At 43.4% G+C, this 17417-nt stretch overlaps 1 protein-coding gene across 1 annotated transcript in view; it reads left to right on the forward strand.

The window, feature by feature from the left end:
• LOC139928509 (cilia- and flagella-associated protein 58) overlaps positions 1 to 17417 on the forward strand; it is a 55898-nt gene that overhangs the window by 28403 nt on the left and 10078 nt on the right. The window contains 5 exon segments of the mRNA XM_078290013.1: positions 754 to 871; positions 1308 to 1381; positions 8344 to 8374; positions 10540 to 10659; positions 13072 to 13190. Of these exon segments, the coding sequence (XP_078146139.1) occupies positions 754 to 871; positions 1308 to 1381; positions 8344 to 8374; positions 10540 to 10659; positions 13072 to 13190 (462 nt within the window).

Below are 17417 nucleotides of genomic sequence, written 5' to 3' on the forward strand. Positions count from 1 at the left end.
AAGCGTTAAGTCTCTGGTGCGTTTGACTTTAAGTGTGAGATTATACGTCTCTGGTTTGCCAGTCAATTGGTTAGCATATGGCTGGGCTGACACCACCAATGCATCATTTGGAAGAGGGAGGAGGCGTAGCGGTAGCGTCTCTTGTTGAAGGAAACATGCAGACATGAACAAGAAGTGTTTAAAATGCCTGGGCAGTAATGCAGGCGTCTGAAAGGCAATTGATTGGGCCACCACTGCTGCTTGAATCGCAATTTGATCCATTTACCTCTGTTTCAACCCAGGGCATGATGATGAAGAAAGACAACACTTACAGAGTAGCTAGCTCCCAAACACATTACCCCTTCTCCCTTCTCTCATTTTGAACAGTTGTATTTACATACCTCTCCAACTCCACTGAACTTATAAGTTCACTCACTTCATTTTTTCAATACTGTAATGATTGTGAAATGCTTAGGGCTGAAATGAAAAATTGCTTCTTCTTGGTATTTAAAATCACCTAAGCAATTGTTTATATAGATTGTAAAACTGTGCTTTTGCCACAATGTTTCAAAAGTTAATTTTCAAGTTCTTATAATTAACAATAGAAATTCCATTCCCCTCACCTGTCACCCACACAAGGCTGTGATTTAGTTATTTAATCACATAATAAATTTAATAAGCTGAAAATACTATTTTAATATGTTGGTTGTGGAAATATAGTCGTATGTGAGGATAGCGTGAAATGTGAAATGGCATGAGTGGGCCATGTTACAGACGGAAGCTCTTCCACATGCAGAGGGAGCTGCTCAGAGAGATGACAAGGTGCTGTGCCGTTGAGGAACAGCTGGCAAAACCCACAAATGTTCACCGTTTGAGAAAGATGAACTTGTGTGTGGGTGTGTATGTGTGGGTTTGCTTGAGTAAAGTGGGGCGGATGGCCTATAGTTGTCAGAGAGACCATCCCGTAACACATAGGTCAAAGGTTCCCTGCAGCAGCTAACTTGTATTGTTGAGTGGCTAAAGGACTAAAATGTAATTCTAAAGCAAAGGGCTACTGAGCTTTTCTGTAAGTATACTGCACATTTCCATGGGTATGGTCCTTTGAAAGCCATGCAGACCTGACCTGTTATATTGGTTCTCTCTCACAGCAATGTGAACTTTCCCATTTCTCGTCCCTGTGAAAGATGTTCAAAGCTATCTCTCCAAAAAAATAATTAAGACCCCTCACACAGTTCTCAGCAGAGTACACCTGAGTTATGCGGAAAGGAAAAGGTCACACTTCTGTCCGTAGCAGCTATTAACGCTTTGTAAACGACTCTCACCCGCAGGCTAGTGACCCCTGCAAACACAAGCTGATCCAGAAGATTCACTCTTTACAGAAATACCTGATCACCGAGACCCAATATCCTTTTGGACAAAGAGCACACACATACACGCGCGCACACACACACACACACACACACACACATGCAGATACATACTGTACACACCGTTTTAGATCTGTCTCCTATTGGCCCAGCAATGTGGCTTTTCCAACAAAGAGCTGGGTTGTAAAATCACTGCGGTAGGTTCAGGTCAGCCCACAAGAAATCAATGGCAATGCCTTCGGCACAGGGGAGAGATCTGTTCTCTATTTCACACCTTTCAAGAGGACACCACTGCTCTACAGTGCTGTGTTGTTCTTGCATGTTGCTGTTTTGTTTACATACGTTCACGATTACTGATGCGAGGGCAATGTTGTTTTGCTTTGGGGAGATGCTGGAGTCATGCCAAAGCGTCTCATCTTGACACAACATCTAGGTCTGAATGCTGCACCAGCAAAGGGATTTACAGTAACTAGATATTATCCCTGCAGGCCCTTTCATAGTGATACTTTGATGGCCTTTTTGTGTTATGTTACATGTTTTATGTCTTGCAAGAATAGTTCTTCTCAACTTGATATGAAAAAATAAAAGTAAATGCCCCTAATGTCTTGTTTGAGATCGCTGCAGATCATAGCCACTAACATTTTACATGCAAAGCTTGATGGAGCCAGTTCAGCTTTGCTCGTGGCCTTGCTCACCCTGTTGCCAGACTTGCAGCCGATTGCATCAATGCCACAACATCCACTTCTGCCAAATTCATTGTTCTATTTGTCAGTTGTTGTTTTTCTCCACCCAACATCAAAACACATTGATCTTGACAGATTTCGACTGGGAATGTTGTTCCGCAGAGTTCGATGGTCTCTTTAACACATAGGCCCCTATGTATGATGTAGTCGAATTGAGAGAGCCAGGCAATGCATTCGCCCTCCCTCCCTGCTTCCCCCATATCCGATTTGCCTCAGTAATTTAATCATATGAATGTTCAGTGCTGAGATTGGAAAACACAGACAACAATATCCCTGACATAAGCCTGGGTGAGATTAGGCTGTGAGATTTGTTACCGCAATACTTTTGGCTGCGTAGCCAGAATTACTGAGCTGATATAGTCTATGAGCATCAGAAAACAGAGGGGAGAGTGTGAAAGAGAGTTAGAGAGAGAGAGGAGGGGAGAGAGATAGAGAGCATGTGAGAGAGAAAGGCAGAGAAAGATGGAGAGGGAGAGTGTGTGAGAGACGGTGTGAAAGTGAGATGGGGTGTGTGTGTGTGTGTGTGTGTGTGTGTGGGAAGGCCCTATATGAGATCTCTGTAGTGGCATGAACTCGTTGACAGGTTGCTGTGTGCAACGGGGATTGGAGTGGAGCCTTATTTTGACTACCCCTAGAGAAATAATGAAAAGGGAAAGATAGCAGAAATGGAGCATGATGCCCTATCATCCTCCTCCTCTATCACCACACGTGCGTAAACATGCACACACGCACACACAAACACAATCCAACGTTGCCCTTCAGCATGTTTTCTCCCATTGAGACCATATTAAAGAACAGATGCAAAGGACACAAACTCCATCAAATTTGACAAGGTCCTATTTGAGCACATTGGATTATAATTGGATGCCTTTTACACCTTACAGTACTTCCCTCCACTTGTTCATGTGAGCCGATATCAAGAGAGGGTATATTTCCATTGTACAGTTTCATAATGTCTGAAATAAACCCTAGTCTAAGTGAGCCGATAGTGGTGATAGCAATAGTGATTTTCAGTGCTGCACAACAGGCACTTCCTAAGCAGTTTTTCACCAGTAACTCATTGCCAGTCAGAGGTGAGTTGACTGTCATATGACTCACCTGAGACAGCATCGTCAGTCAGTGTAGCTGGGCAGGCGGGCCTATTGCCACCACATCCCATCAAGTTAAACAGTCTCAGCTGCTTTCAAGCTTCTTCAACAGAATGCTGTTGTTTGCCACGGGTGGCAGCAGCACAATGTGCTAGAGCCTGAAAAACATGTTATAGAAAACAAGCAACCATGAAATGTATATAGAGTCTTTTATATACACAGGCTTTATCTGCAGCTTGACATCACTGCAGTCGGATGAAAGCCTCGTATCTTCAAAAAATGTAGAAGAAACTGCCTTATTTTCACATTGATGACCATGCATTTGAGGGGGTTTCATGGGCCCTATAGGGTGACTTGCTCTACTCATAAAAGACTGTGTAAACCATCTGTCCAAGTTATGTCAAGTGTGAAAATTACCAAAAATGCAGTTTCAAGGTTTTTCTGTGACAGCAGCGACATGCATGTGGTTCAGTGCCCAATCCCATGAACATTCAGTCTATAGGCTACAAATGGAGGCTATTAGACCATAACAACCCATGAGCCTTCTGTAATTTCTCGTTGTCAACAAACTAGCAGAGTTGCAATCATCTTCTAGTGCTTTATGTCGTTATGTCGTTGCCGGAGGATTTTGAAATGGAAAATGTGTAGGAGGCCTCTATATATCCGTATCTCATGCTACCATTTAGTGGTATATGACCCTACACAAGTTCATGCTACTGAAAAACTGAGAACCATAAAACTGAAAAAAGGAGCATATGTGCAATTTGAGATTTAAAATAGGGATGAGTAATTAATTTCATGTTAAATCATGCTATATTTCTTACCTGTGCTTTAGTTTCAGTTTAGAGGCACATGTGCTCCTGGAAGCAAAATGCCACTGTAGTGATAAATTTACTTTGGAACCATGTTAATATGAATTTCATGGTGTCTTTTATCCATGTGTCATCATGTGGTACAATCCATTCAGTGCATAAATTGACTTAAACGCACAGTATGTAATTTCTGCTGCTAGGGGTCTCTCAATCAAAACAATAACAAAAGACGTAGTTTGATGACGTCGTGAAGTAGCGTGGGATCATGGAAGTTTTTTTTACGGGGACAGCTTCGGCGACAGAACGCGCAGCAAACGGGAATGAATAATCGTGATCCATCACGAGTGAGCAATAAAAACAATAGAATGAAAAAAACAACAGAGTGGCTAGAGTGGCTAGCTAGCTAGTTGGCCGACTTCCTTCCTCACTCTCTGACATATCATCTGGTGTTTCCCGTGTTTCCGCGGAAGTTAGGGGGTAAAGAGGATATGACGCCATTGACAGGCGACCAAATGAAACGCACCGCTGCCTTGAATAAAATTACGGATTTCTCTGGGTTTGAACATTGTTGGAAACATTTGGGATAATGTAAGTACACAACTCAACAAAATATATAACATAGGTCTAGTCGTTTTTAGATATTTTAATGCGGAAATGTTACATATTATACCTTTAACTAATTGTATTTCACATGAATTGGGAAAGTGAAAAAAACATTTTCTCATGCTGTACCACCCTTTACCCTCAAAAGAAACACGTAATTACACACACACACACACACACACACACACACAGATAGAGGTTCATGAGTGTTTTTGCAGGCCTACATGTTCTGTGTCCTCTTTTGATCATTTGTTTGATGAGTGGCATTTGATGCTTTTAAGTTTATCATTAATTCACTAGATAGAGAGTCAGAAGAACTGCAAGGGAAAAATAAATCAGTGGATATTAGCCCATCTTTCAGCAGTGCGTGAGGATGCGTTGAGTGCACGCTGCCTCGAGGGTTATACTTCCTTTGACATAAACCTAGCGTTCATCTGTTTGAGTCGAGCGAAGGGAAGAGGAGAAAGAGAGAGAATTGAGAATCCTGTGCATTCACAGCAGATATTAAGGGATTGGTTTCCCCCCCTCTCCCGTTTTTGTTTTGCTAAATCCTAGCTCCTTCGCTCACTGACTTCTTGTCTATGACTTTTTTGGTTTATCCCTTATTCATAACTCTTGGACCATGGTAACACTTTTTCTTACCTTTATGTATCATGCATAAGAGGCTTAGAAAATTTCTCAATTTGGTGGTGCCTTGCTTGAGCCCTAATAGACTTTAGATTGTTTTCTTTCTCTCTCTCTCTCTCTCTCTCTCTCTCTCTCTCTCTCTCTCTCTCTCTCTCTCTCTCTCTCTCTCTCTCTCTCTCTCTCTCTCTCTCTCTCTCTCTCTCTCTCTCTCTCTCTCTCTCTCTCTCTCTCTCTCTCTCTCTCTCTCTCTCTCTCTCTCTCACATTTTAGAGTGGCCTTTTATTGTGACCAGCCCAAGGCACACCTGTGCAATAATCATGCTGTTTAATCAGCATCTTGATATGCCACACCTGTCAGGTGGATGGATTATCTTGGCAAAGGAGAAGTGCTCACTAACACGGATTTAAACAAATTTGTGAACAAAATTTGAGAGAAATAAGCCTTTTGTGTGCATAGAAAAAGTCTTAGATCTTTTATTTCAACTCATGAAAAATGGGAGCAAAACCAAAAGTGTTGCATTTATATTTTTGTTCAGTATAATTTGGTCTGTCTCTCTCTCCTTTAAATGCACAGCTTGTCTTTCCTATAATATCATTAATGCGGCACAGTTAGCCTTGCTGCTCTGCTCCTCTCCCACACATGCTGGAGCCCAGCCAAATCTGTGTAACAGTAGTTTGGACTGTTACAGCTGTGGTGAAATTTTTATAGTGCGAGCAAGAGGAAGATAATGGAATTGTGGGAGGGTGTTGGGGTGACAGATTCTTGCTACTGAGATAGTCTGAGGCTGAATGCTATTCTGGAATTGAGATGATTTCAGACTGGTGTAATGATCCTCATTCTGTTTGCCTGTGTTTCTCTGTGTTTCTCCGACTACTCGCTCGCTTGCTCTTTCTGTCTCTCTCTGTCATCTCTGACTCAGATTTCCCGTTGTCTTTGATTTTGGGGCAGCTCATTAGCCTACCATTAAAGGACAAAGGAGGCATCATGCATGATATGCATCTGTTGCCACGGTTACTGTGAGCCCACCCTTGTTACTATCGATCAAAACAACAACCTGCAGATGGCGCTGGCCCCCCACTGGGTGTCCTGGAGTGCAAAAGCATATAGATGCATTATGCTGATTATAAACACCCATAATTATGATTGCTTTGGTTGGTCATTCGGCCCCATGCTTTGCCTATTGTATTTCCTTCTCTCATATTACTTTGCATTTGTTTGTGTCCCACTGATTTACAATTCACCAATAAAATTTTGTTTCCTTTTTTCATTTGCTCTGTTCCCTGCTCCTTCTCTTGCTAAGTGGCAGTCGATATACTGGCAGTGGTTTAATTTTCTGAGGGAGCTTGCTTGTTCTCCCCCCCCCCCCTCCTCTCGCAGCAGCAGTATTGCAGTCAGTCAGTTTTGAAATATATTAGTGAATGCTGGCTCCCTTTTGACAGTTTGACAGCTTAGATTTTCACCAGCCTCCAATAAAGAGAAAGTCATTGTGCCTGGAATAACTGCTGTGAGAATATTGTTCTTCAAGGACAGGTAACAATGCCATTCGTAGAGCCCACACTTGATAACATGCATATTGATCACTGTCACTCAGCAATTGCCTCCGTACCCCCGTATAGACAGATCACTCAAAGCGCACGGCTTGTCCCTCTATATGTACATCTATGGTGTTGCATTAGTCACACTGGAGGTATACTTAGACTTCCTACAAACAATCCTTCAAAAGCAGGTCAGAGCTATTTCAGGTGCCACTCTTTCTGTTTCTTTGTCGCCCCTTGTCATGTTTTTTCACTGGAGTACCTCTCAGTTTCCTACCAGGAATACGCATGCGAGGGGAGATAAATGAGGGGATTTTGGAAACGTTTTCCTCAGTTGATTTGGATGCAGGAAGTGAGTCACAGTGATTTGTTGTCATGCACTGTGATGACTCAATCAAGACGGGGAGAGGAGGAGGAAATAGAGATGGCAAAGAAAGAGAGGCCAGTTGGTCTGTTTTCTCTGCTGACACGCAGCGCTCTCTGTTCCCTCCTTGAGCGCTATGTCAGGAAACATGCTATGCTTATATTTTCACACTGCACACAAACACAAAATCAGGGTATAGAAATATCCTTAATCGTGATATCTGTATACCCTGATGAAGGTCCCTAACAACATATGAACTATTCCTAATTAGACGTTAAAACCCCCCCCCCAAAAAACAACGTGGCTGCGTTATTTGATCTTAAATGATGTTATTGTCTAACTGGACTAACTTACCATTTAGTTATTGCACTGTTAATTACTAACAACGTATGAACTGTTCATTAATAAAAAAAAAAAAAATTTGTTCATCATATTTGCGTTCATATATATTTACATAGTACCGAACCTCAAATGTGAAGCGGGTCTATTTTCTAGAATAGAATAGTAATTCATATGGATTTACATGGTACCAGACCTGGAAAATGAAGCGGGTCTATTTTCTCTTTGTCTATTTTCAGGCACGTTGGTGTGTAAATGTTTTCTTTTGTTAACGTCTAATTAGGAATAGTTCATATGTTGTTAGGGACCTGTAAAATGAAGGGTTACCGACCCTTCCATCAAAACACATCAAATCCAAGAGATTTATTCTGTCGGATTTACCAGTCTGCAGCTACTTTTGAGTCTTTAAAGCAATATTCCACTTAGTTTTAACATGGGGGTTATCGGCACTTGACCGCCATGAAAACCAAAACCAAGATCAGATGCAGCTGGACGAGTTTGTAGCGTTCAGATTTTTGCTTCCCATTCATTTGAATGAGGCCACGAAAAAAGCCTGAAAACTGACATTTAACACGTTGGTGAACAGATTCAACAACAGATCCCACTACTGTGATTTTCAATTGACTGTGGGTACAATGTTTTAGAACATAATTTCACCAAATAGCATTTATTGTCAGGGAGTTACTAGGAGACTGGACCCAAGTGCAAAAACCGGCAGAGAGGGAACTTAGCTAAAGCAAAAGGCTTTAATCGATGAACTGAGGCAGAGTACAAAACAGGAAATCTAAAAAGCAAAAAACCACAACAGGCTGGCAAACAAAGGAAGACAAAAACCAAACCTGGCCGGTTACAAGGCAAGAAGATTTCCACATGAAACACAGGGTACAGAGCAGAAGGCAAAGCAGGTCTTGAAGCAGGTAAGGCTGGTGACAGAGCGGGAACAAAACAGAACATGTAACATGGGGAAACACAACAAATGAACTGGCAACCGCTCCATGGAACACAGACTATTAATACACACACAGAGTAACGGAGAACGAGGCAGCTGGCAGGAGGGGAATGAGTCCGGGAGCTGATTGGCTGGAAGCAGGCAGGTGAAGGGGAGAACAAAGTAACAGGGCTAATGGGCTGATGGAAGACAGGTGTGTGTAGCAGGAGGAGGGAAAGTCCGAGGACATCTGGTGGCTGGCAGGAGGATGGCAGGACTGGGGAGTGAAAGGAGTGGTTGACCAGGACACAGGGGCAGACAGGGGCAGATCATGGCAGACACAAGGGCTAGGGCTGAGGGGGCAGACACAAGGGCTAGGGCTGAGGGGGCAGACACAAGGGCTAGGGCTGAGGGGGGCAGATCATGGCAGACAGGGGCCGACTGGGGCAGATCATGACATTTATATTGATAGAAGAGAACAAAGCGGAGGGATACCATTTAGGAGTTTCTTTTTGGGAGACCGGATCTACTTTTATTTTTAAATACTTTTAAAATACTTTAAATACTACTACTACTCTACTCTATTTTAAATAATTTTAGCATAAACCAAGAATAGAAACGGAAAATGACGACGGACCCACGACTGCTTCGTTTTCTTAAAAGCAAGATATGTTGTTGATTATGTTCATAAACGTGTTAAATGTCAGTTTTCAGGCTATTCTCGTGGCCTCATTCAAGTGAATGGGAAGTCAAAATCTGAACGCTACAAACTCGTCCCAGCTGCAGCCGATCTTGATGAATAGTTTATATTCTGGTTTTTCCATGGTTGTCAAGTGCCAAATAACCCCCATGTTGAAACTCAGTGGAACATTGCTTTAAGCTTTGACACTGCAGATTTACAAACTGTAAATACACACCTGCTTACAGTAGGTGTGCACACATTCACCTGTCACTCGCAACATGAAAAGGAGTCTCACATTAAAGGATTAAGCCTTTTCTTAGGACCAGGTTTTAGACACTTTTCACCTCTTTTCCCTCTACGGAGCACTTCACCCTCCCCTGAACCCTCTGGGCTTGGGCAGATCTGAACCACACAAATACACAACCCGATACAGGCTATTTTCACTGCTGCTAGCATAGATATTTCTGTGAAGGCAGTGCATATGAATGGGCTGGCTGCTATTTGCCCCCCAGTCATGAGTATATGAGTTTACAAGCCGGGGAAGATCCCTCACCCTGGGGTCACTATCTATCTAGTGCTGCCCTGGCACGAATGCAGGCACACACACACAGCGCGCACGCAGCCCCAGCCAAGTTCATCCATATCTCACCATCACACACCTACTGTATGCTACGCAGGCACATACAGGCTTGAAAGGATCACTCTTTTTTTCCCTCTCTCTCTCTCTTTCCTGCTCTCGCTGTCTTTTCACCGCTCCCTCTCTCCAGTCCACTGTATACATAATTGCTTTGTGTCATTAATAACCTATTAATATTGATGCATGTTATTTAAATGTGAGTGGTAACGACTCGGCGGACCTCATTAAGACTTGATGGGGTCAAACCTGGCCTGCAGTCCCACCACAGCCTGCCTGATTACACATTTAATAGAGTGACTTACAGTGACTTTGATTTAGTATGCTGTCCCTTCCATGTATTGTCTGCAAAGTCATGTTTTATTTGTTAACAATACTTTCGGGGGAGGAGCGGGGGGGTGGGGGGATTAGTGTGCTTTGCTGTGTAAGCGTGGAGGTAACACAGGGCAATCGAGGGGATTCAAGTGCGTTTTAAGGAGCACTCTGCCTGGCTGAGCAAAATATCTACAGCAGGAATCTATATGGGAGTCTATGGTGGACCTGCGCGCTTGGCGATAATGCCCCTCTCACCCATTACGCATCCATTCACAGCCTGCGACACCGTTGCCTCCGATCCGTTTCGAAAATAACATCTTTACTCAGATCTAAAAGTGTGGGGTAAATGTGTGACTCAGTAGCTGGTAATGAAGCACCCAGCGGGATATGTGGCATGTTTTGAAAAGAGTGCCTCTCACCGAACTCAATACTCTCGCCTCACTAACTCTAACTCATTCTCTCTCTCTCTCTCTCTCTCTCTCTCTCTCTCTCTCTCCCTCCCTCCCTCCCTCCCCCCCACAAGGAGAAGGGGAGACTGTATGTGGAACTGAAGCACATTCTGGTGCGGCAGCCGGGTCCGGAGGCAGCCGAGCAGCTCCAGCAGTGCCAGAGTAGCATCAGAGAGAGGAACAAAAAGCTCAAGGTCCTCAGCGACTTTCATCTCTCTCTCTTTCCTGTTTTATCATTCCCTCCTCCCCTCGTCCCTCCTTTTTTTTTTGCCAGTCAAAGCATCTCTCTCTCTCTCTCTCTTTATTTTTTCTCCTCCTGTTTTCTGTCTTTTTGACCTTTATCTTTATTTGTCTTCCAGTCCTTCATGCTCTCCATCTCTGTCCCTTTCTGTCTCTGTTCCATCTCTTCTACTTCTATCCTCACTCTCTACACCTTTCTTTCCCTCCCTCCCTCCCTCCCTCCCTCTTCTTCTCTGTCTCCCTTTCTATCTCTTAGTCTCATTTTTTTGTCATTCTAGCATTTCTGACCACTGGCACAGAAATGGTACTTAAGGCACAGCGGAGCTGGGGTGGATATAGGCCTGTGGTGCATTTTGAGGCAGCACAATTCCCCATCAGCCTCAGAGTGCCTGTCCCCCCCCCCCCCCCCCCCCCCCCCCCCCCAGCCCCCCCCAGCCCAGTATCTCTGTGTCTGTCCTCGCCTTCCCTTATCCTCGCACCACTGCTGCCACCATGTCCAGCGGCCCTGCTGCGCCGCTCGCCTCTGCCGCCGGTCCCGCAGAGAGCTTTTCAGGGCTCCCATAAATCATTTCTCTCCCACAGACTAGTTGTGAGTTCGGGGCCAGTTCACTTAAATGAATAATTAGTACCCCCCCCCACCACCCTCACCTAATTAAGAGCTCAACCATAAAGAACTACGAAGGCTAAGTTAGCAACTGACATTTGGGATTTTAAAAATGCCTCCCTCCAGTGCATCTATCACTCTACTTTTTTTTCCCCCTTGTCTATTTTTTCTTTTTTGAAACTTTAAATACAGACACCATTAAAACATTTGGGATTGATATTGGGTAAATATGAAAAAGTTATTAGCATTTTTTTCTTTCTGTGATGCCTGTCATTAAGACGCTGAATGTTACTTTTCCTTTCTTTTCCTTTTAAGAATGAGTCATGCATGCTATGTTTGAAGGGAGACTTTAAAATACCTCTTGTGTGCAGAATAGGTTGTTCTTGAATATCTGCAGTTAGCAGCACATAACTTCATGCGCATGCGACATATAAAGCCTGCCAATGCCCAGAGGTGGAGCCATTTTGAGCTTAATTCTCTGATAATTTATTACCAAGCTTAATTAAATGTGGACCCCAGGCACTGTTGGCAAGGGTTTAGCTAAACAAGCTTGCACCCAGGCAATTCCAATGCTAATATGTAGTAAGCACCGTTTAGGCCTGCAGTAAGCCAAAATTGAAAAATCTTTCTGAAATTAAAATAGCTGTCGTCTTCATTTGTAATGCTACTGATTAATACCCCATTATTTGCTTTGTTGGTCTTTGCCTAATGATCGTGCTGAATTGTGAATGAATAACACAATAGCAAATGGAAAACAGTGCTCTTGATATTTACTAATGTAGCTGATAAAATGACAGCGACCCAGATTCAGTGGCACACATGGTGTTTTGATTTTGACATGAAATGGCACAATTGTAAATAAACGCATGTCATGACACAGAAAGAATGAAATTAAATAGTGCTTTAGAGCTTACAAAGCCCCTGCTTTTTCTTGAACACTCATTGTTCCACTGTGTATAGTTTACCTCTGGAACAGTGGATCTCTCTCTCTCTCTCTCAGCCATTAAGCTCAAGGGCAGAAACAGAATCTACAAGAAACGGCAATTAGATTATGCCAGAATCAACTGTCAGCCTTGCTTGTTTTGGCCATAAAATGGAATATGGGTTCACACCAGGACAATTTAGTTCATTACATTAGGGGACAAGGTTCATGGTAATGAATTAATAGGTGAATAAGGCATTGATTTTATTTCATCAGCCTCCTAGATTGGTTTCATGGTGTCAGTGTGATTAACCGGTGCTAAATAGCATAATACTACTACTAATACTAGTGGTAAGTGAAGAGAAATAGTAGTAATACTTGTTTTCTTTTCTTAACAAATGTCTTAACAATGTTCTGTAAATTAAAAGGAACAAAACAATCAGATTAGCCACTGTGAGTAATACTGCAATAAAGGGAAGACATTCACTGCTAGTGCCATTAAAGCCCTCAGTAGAACAGACATAACATAACACTATGTAATATTATCATAGCAATAAAAATGTGCATTAAAAATAATAACACTATACTGCTGGCTCGCTAAGGTCCCCTAAGTGAAATTCAGAAACCCTACTGGACTTCCAACATACAAATCAAGAATACTATTATAGCATAATGAGAGAGTGGAATAGATATGAATGCGTGTTAACAAATATGAGTTGTCAGTTGTGTAATACAAGAAGATACAGACTTTGCCAACTGTGTTTTCAGGCAAAACACAGTACCTGTTTCCCTCTGTGCACCTTTTCCATGACAAACTGACATTTCTCTCCGGCTCCGCAGGCGTTATCGGCACAGCTGAACATGTCCAAAACTAAGGAGTAGAAGAATGAGAACGAAAGGTTGGCCAACGAGCTACAGAACATCAAGAAGAAGTACCTGAGTCAGAAACAGCAGAACAGGTGAGATTACTCTACTGGGTAACCGCTTCAATCCCCTGGAGGTGGACTGAACTTGAACTGTGCATGAGCCTGAGAAGATTGAGCGAGAAGCAATGTGCCAAGGAGAGAGAGAGAGAGAGAGAGCCAGAGAGATAGAGAGAGAGCCAGAGAGAGAGAGTAAGAGAGAGAGAGAGAGAGAGAGAGAGAGACAGAGAGACAGAGAGAGAGAGAGAGAGAGATCCCATTGTGGACACTAATAATAATAGAATACATTTATTTTATAGAGCGCTTTTCAGGGTACTCAAAGACACTTTACATAAGTTAAAACGATCATAGAAAACAACACAATAAAAACATATAACACACAACATTAATCACACATTAAAAGCAGGACATGTATCTATGTCTGTGTCTCTGTGCACGTGTTTCTGCCTTGTGTGTACGCGTGTGTCCCTTGGCCGCGTTTGATCATAACTGCAGATGACCTTCGATATGGCGATCAGCAGCTGTCAGTGAGGGCTAGCTTGACATGTGGTAAATGATACTTCAAATAAAAAAAAATCTGACAGGTGAACATGGAGGCAGCCAGGGTAGGAGACCAGACAATCAATAAGCCTGACCTTTCTTTCTTTGTTACCTACCGTCGTTTGACTGGGTTTTAATAGAAACCGCGCCATGGAAGATTAAACAGTGATATGTGGCCAGCCCTCATTATGGGCTCTTGGAGGCAACTGTGCTGTTGAAGATGTCCAGTGTAGCCACACTCGTGTCTGAATCATCTGTTGCTCCTCCCTCGGGAATCTCCGCTCTGATCAAATTTTAACTAATGAAATCGACTAACCTCTGCAGTCCCATTTCAGTGTGTGCCAGGCAGGAGGGAGTTTGTAGTTACTTGTTTACTTTAATATTGATTTATATCTCTGCGCCGGGATAGCCATTTTTTGGTCTGTGGAAAGTAATTGAAGGGTTTTACTGTTATTTTCGTCCCATTAAACCCACACACACACACACACACACACACACACACACACACACAGACGAGCAATTGCAGACAGAGGTACGCAGACACGCTGGCACACACAAACAAATGCACACACATGCAGACACATGCACACACGATTTAACCAGATTCCCATTTCCCCTCCTCCTTTTTACATTTCAAATTCATCATCTCCTCCCAAACAAGGCTATGGAAATCTGCTGGGGGAATTAGGAAACCCGTCTAGTCCCCCGTTGCTAGGCTCCCAATTGCTCACTTTAAGTCAAGACTTCCTTGCTTCATTTTTATTTGCCATTACAATCAAATGCTACTCCCAAATATTGTGAGCTGTGACTCAGGACCTACTTACATATTTCCCAACCCTCAGCAGCACTATACATCACAGTTGATGCACACAGGAGACATTTGTTTTTGAGAGAGAGAGCATGATGAAAGAGAAAACCTGCTGCCGGTAGGAAGTTGGCCCACCTTGGATAATAGTAGCAGATTGAATCGCCATACTTGGTCAGCCCCTCAGCCATCTGCTGGTACCATGGGAGTCTGGCGTATGGACCCCCTACTGGCCCAGCCCCAGCCCTAGCCCAAGCCTGGCCTGGACACTGTTCAGGTGTCTGCTGCATATGCTGTCATCTCTGAACCGATGCCCAATCACACACGGTACCGAGCGCTTCATCCGATGTGTTCATTGACTAAAACAAAACTCAGTTTGATTCACAGTTGCGGAGCCCTGCAGCTTGGATTAAAACAGAATCGTGAGGGAAATCAACATTGAAGGATGATATTGAAAGTCACATAAGCCAGTGTTTACTTGTGTTTACTTAACATTGTAACTCACCACGCACCTTTAGTGTTTCCATTATTCATTCAGACAGTGGGGAAGTAGTGGTGGTAGGGTAGTAGGGGGGAGAGGCAGGAGGAAAAGCTCTGGTGGGATTTGATATGAAGCCAGTGGGATCACACATCTGGTTTTAGTGGCATGGGGCTTAACCACTCAGCTACCTCTGGGTGTAACATTGTCACTTAAAGCTGCTATCTGTTCAGTTAGTAAAACCAAAACGAATTAACACTTTATTTCCCGATTGCAATGAGTGTACAGGAATTTTTCTTGGTGACATCAGTGCCCAGATACTGTATGGTGCAAAAGGGACAGTGCTAGACATGCTGTGGACAATAGACTACACATATCATTCCACATACATTCACCAATCAGCAGTGAGCATTCCGATATCATGCTACCATCTCATACATCAACTGCCGTCCTCCAGGTTCACCACGCTCAGTTCAGGCCCAATTATCATGCAGTTAAAAATCATACTCTAGCAAATCCTAGCCCATTTAGCACTGTTAGCCCATTGAGCTGATGTGTAGGCCAACACACTGTTGGACTTGGATTTGAATTAATAAGCCCCCAGAAACATTTCCAATGGCTCACGACTTTGACTGTTAAACACAGAATGTTGAGGCAAGCTCTCTGATGAGACCATGGTAATGGCGCCTGTATTGATTTTACTCTCTCACTCAAACACTCCTTCAAGTCTTTAATAGATGGCAGAGAGAGAGAGAGAGAGAGAGAGAGAGAGAGAGAGGGAGAACGAGACAACGAGAGAGAGAGAGAGAACGAGAGAGAAAGACCTGAGCTGTTAATTGTGCTTATTGAATAAAGAATTATTGTGGTTTTGTGGGCCAGCATATCCTTATGGGTCAGAGCACTTAACAGTGCTGCCGCTTAAAACTGTTGGTTCGTTTCAGCTCAGCAAATCACGCAGTGTGTGAAGTCAGCAATGTGCATTTCTTTGCAGTGCAATGCGGGTGATTGATTTGATTCAATTTTAGTAGTTCTGTTACTACTGTGGAAGTAAACCACAGCCTTATTGGTGTACAAATCATCAGCTGAAGAGAAGCACAACAGTACGTCTAAGGGATCAGAGTTGTAAAACCTACATCCACTTTGATCAGAGGTAGAATCCAGGCCTGCCTCTGCTGCTGACCACCGAGTGAAATACTGCTTGGGCTTGTGAGTTTTACGGTCCCTTGATTAGCGTACGCTAGCTGCAGACCCTCGCAGTGGTGGCTACATCCTTAATCACCCGGCAGAAAATCTTTGAGAGCTTAAAGCAGCAATTACAGTAAAGTCAATCGATAATGACAGGTTTTAGAGGAGGCCAAACGACTTTTAATGGATTTTAAAAGGTGGCATAAATAATGCACGGGCTTAGGTGTATAATTATGGCTGACCACAAGCCGCTGTTTAACCAAATGTATGTAAAGAGAGGCCGTTCCCTCATTTCCTTCCTTTTTAGAGCCCAAAAAAACGAAGCACAGCACAGTATTAAGGTCGACCTCTCTTATGCAGCACTGTGGCCAAGGAAAGCCAAACTGTCACTGCAAATTAATGGCATCCAAAAGGCAGCGCTTCCATTTCAGAGAGCTTCCTCTCTGGACCCAGCACGCAGACCAGGGCGCTGTCTCCATTACTGCGCCATCTAGGTCTGATGCACTAGATCCAGCCGGGCTTATGTCAGGCCGCTCACCCTAGATGGCCTCTGTGGCATGCCTCCTGCCTAGCACTCTCTCAACACGACTCCAGTACACTTCAATAGACAATACTTACATCCACTTGAATCCTGTATCTAAACCTGACATTACATGTGCAGTGCACTGGATGCTTATCCCACTCTTGGTGTTGGTGTGTCCAGACAGGTTTATTTGAATGATTGGGGCAATTAGAGTGGAAAGGTGTGAGATAAAGAAAGAAGGAATAAAAGAGTGCCAGGCTAGAGTGCCAGGCTCCTATTTCATTCCCACCGTATGAGCTGTGCTCATGAAGTGTATCGCCTGTTCTATCAACGAAAGAAAAGCATTTTCCCTTGTTCTTGCCTCGCTGTTCTCCTCCATTGATGCCAAGAGAGCTGTGAGGCATGGGGGCTGACTCCCAGTAAACATAACATCACCTTAAACTGTGCCCCTTACAGCTCACCCTTGCTGCTCCCACCATTAAATAACTTACTCAGTGTGCCAGGGATCTCCACATCAATGACATGTTAAAATCAGCTCGCAAACTTGGAGCCAAAGTCCGAGAAGAAGTGGATGAAATAAAGATGAACGCCTGCACCTGCCCTACCCAGATCAAAGGTCGAAAGAAGAGGCCTCTGACATTTCCAAACTAACTTGTTATAAAGGATAAATCAACCCAAAGTTAACTTAAAGTCGAGATGAAATTAAAAATGCATTTTTAACCCTTTTAGATC

Source organism: Centroberyx gerrardi, chromosome 3 (genome assembly GCF_048128805.1).
Source record: "Centroberyx gerrardi isolate f3 chromosome 3, fCenGer3.hap1.cur.20231027, whole genome shotgun sequence".
Classification (NCBI taxonomy): domain Eukaryota; kingdom Metazoa; phylum Chordata; class Actinopteri; order Beryciformes; family Berycidae; genus Centroberyx; species Centroberyx gerrardi.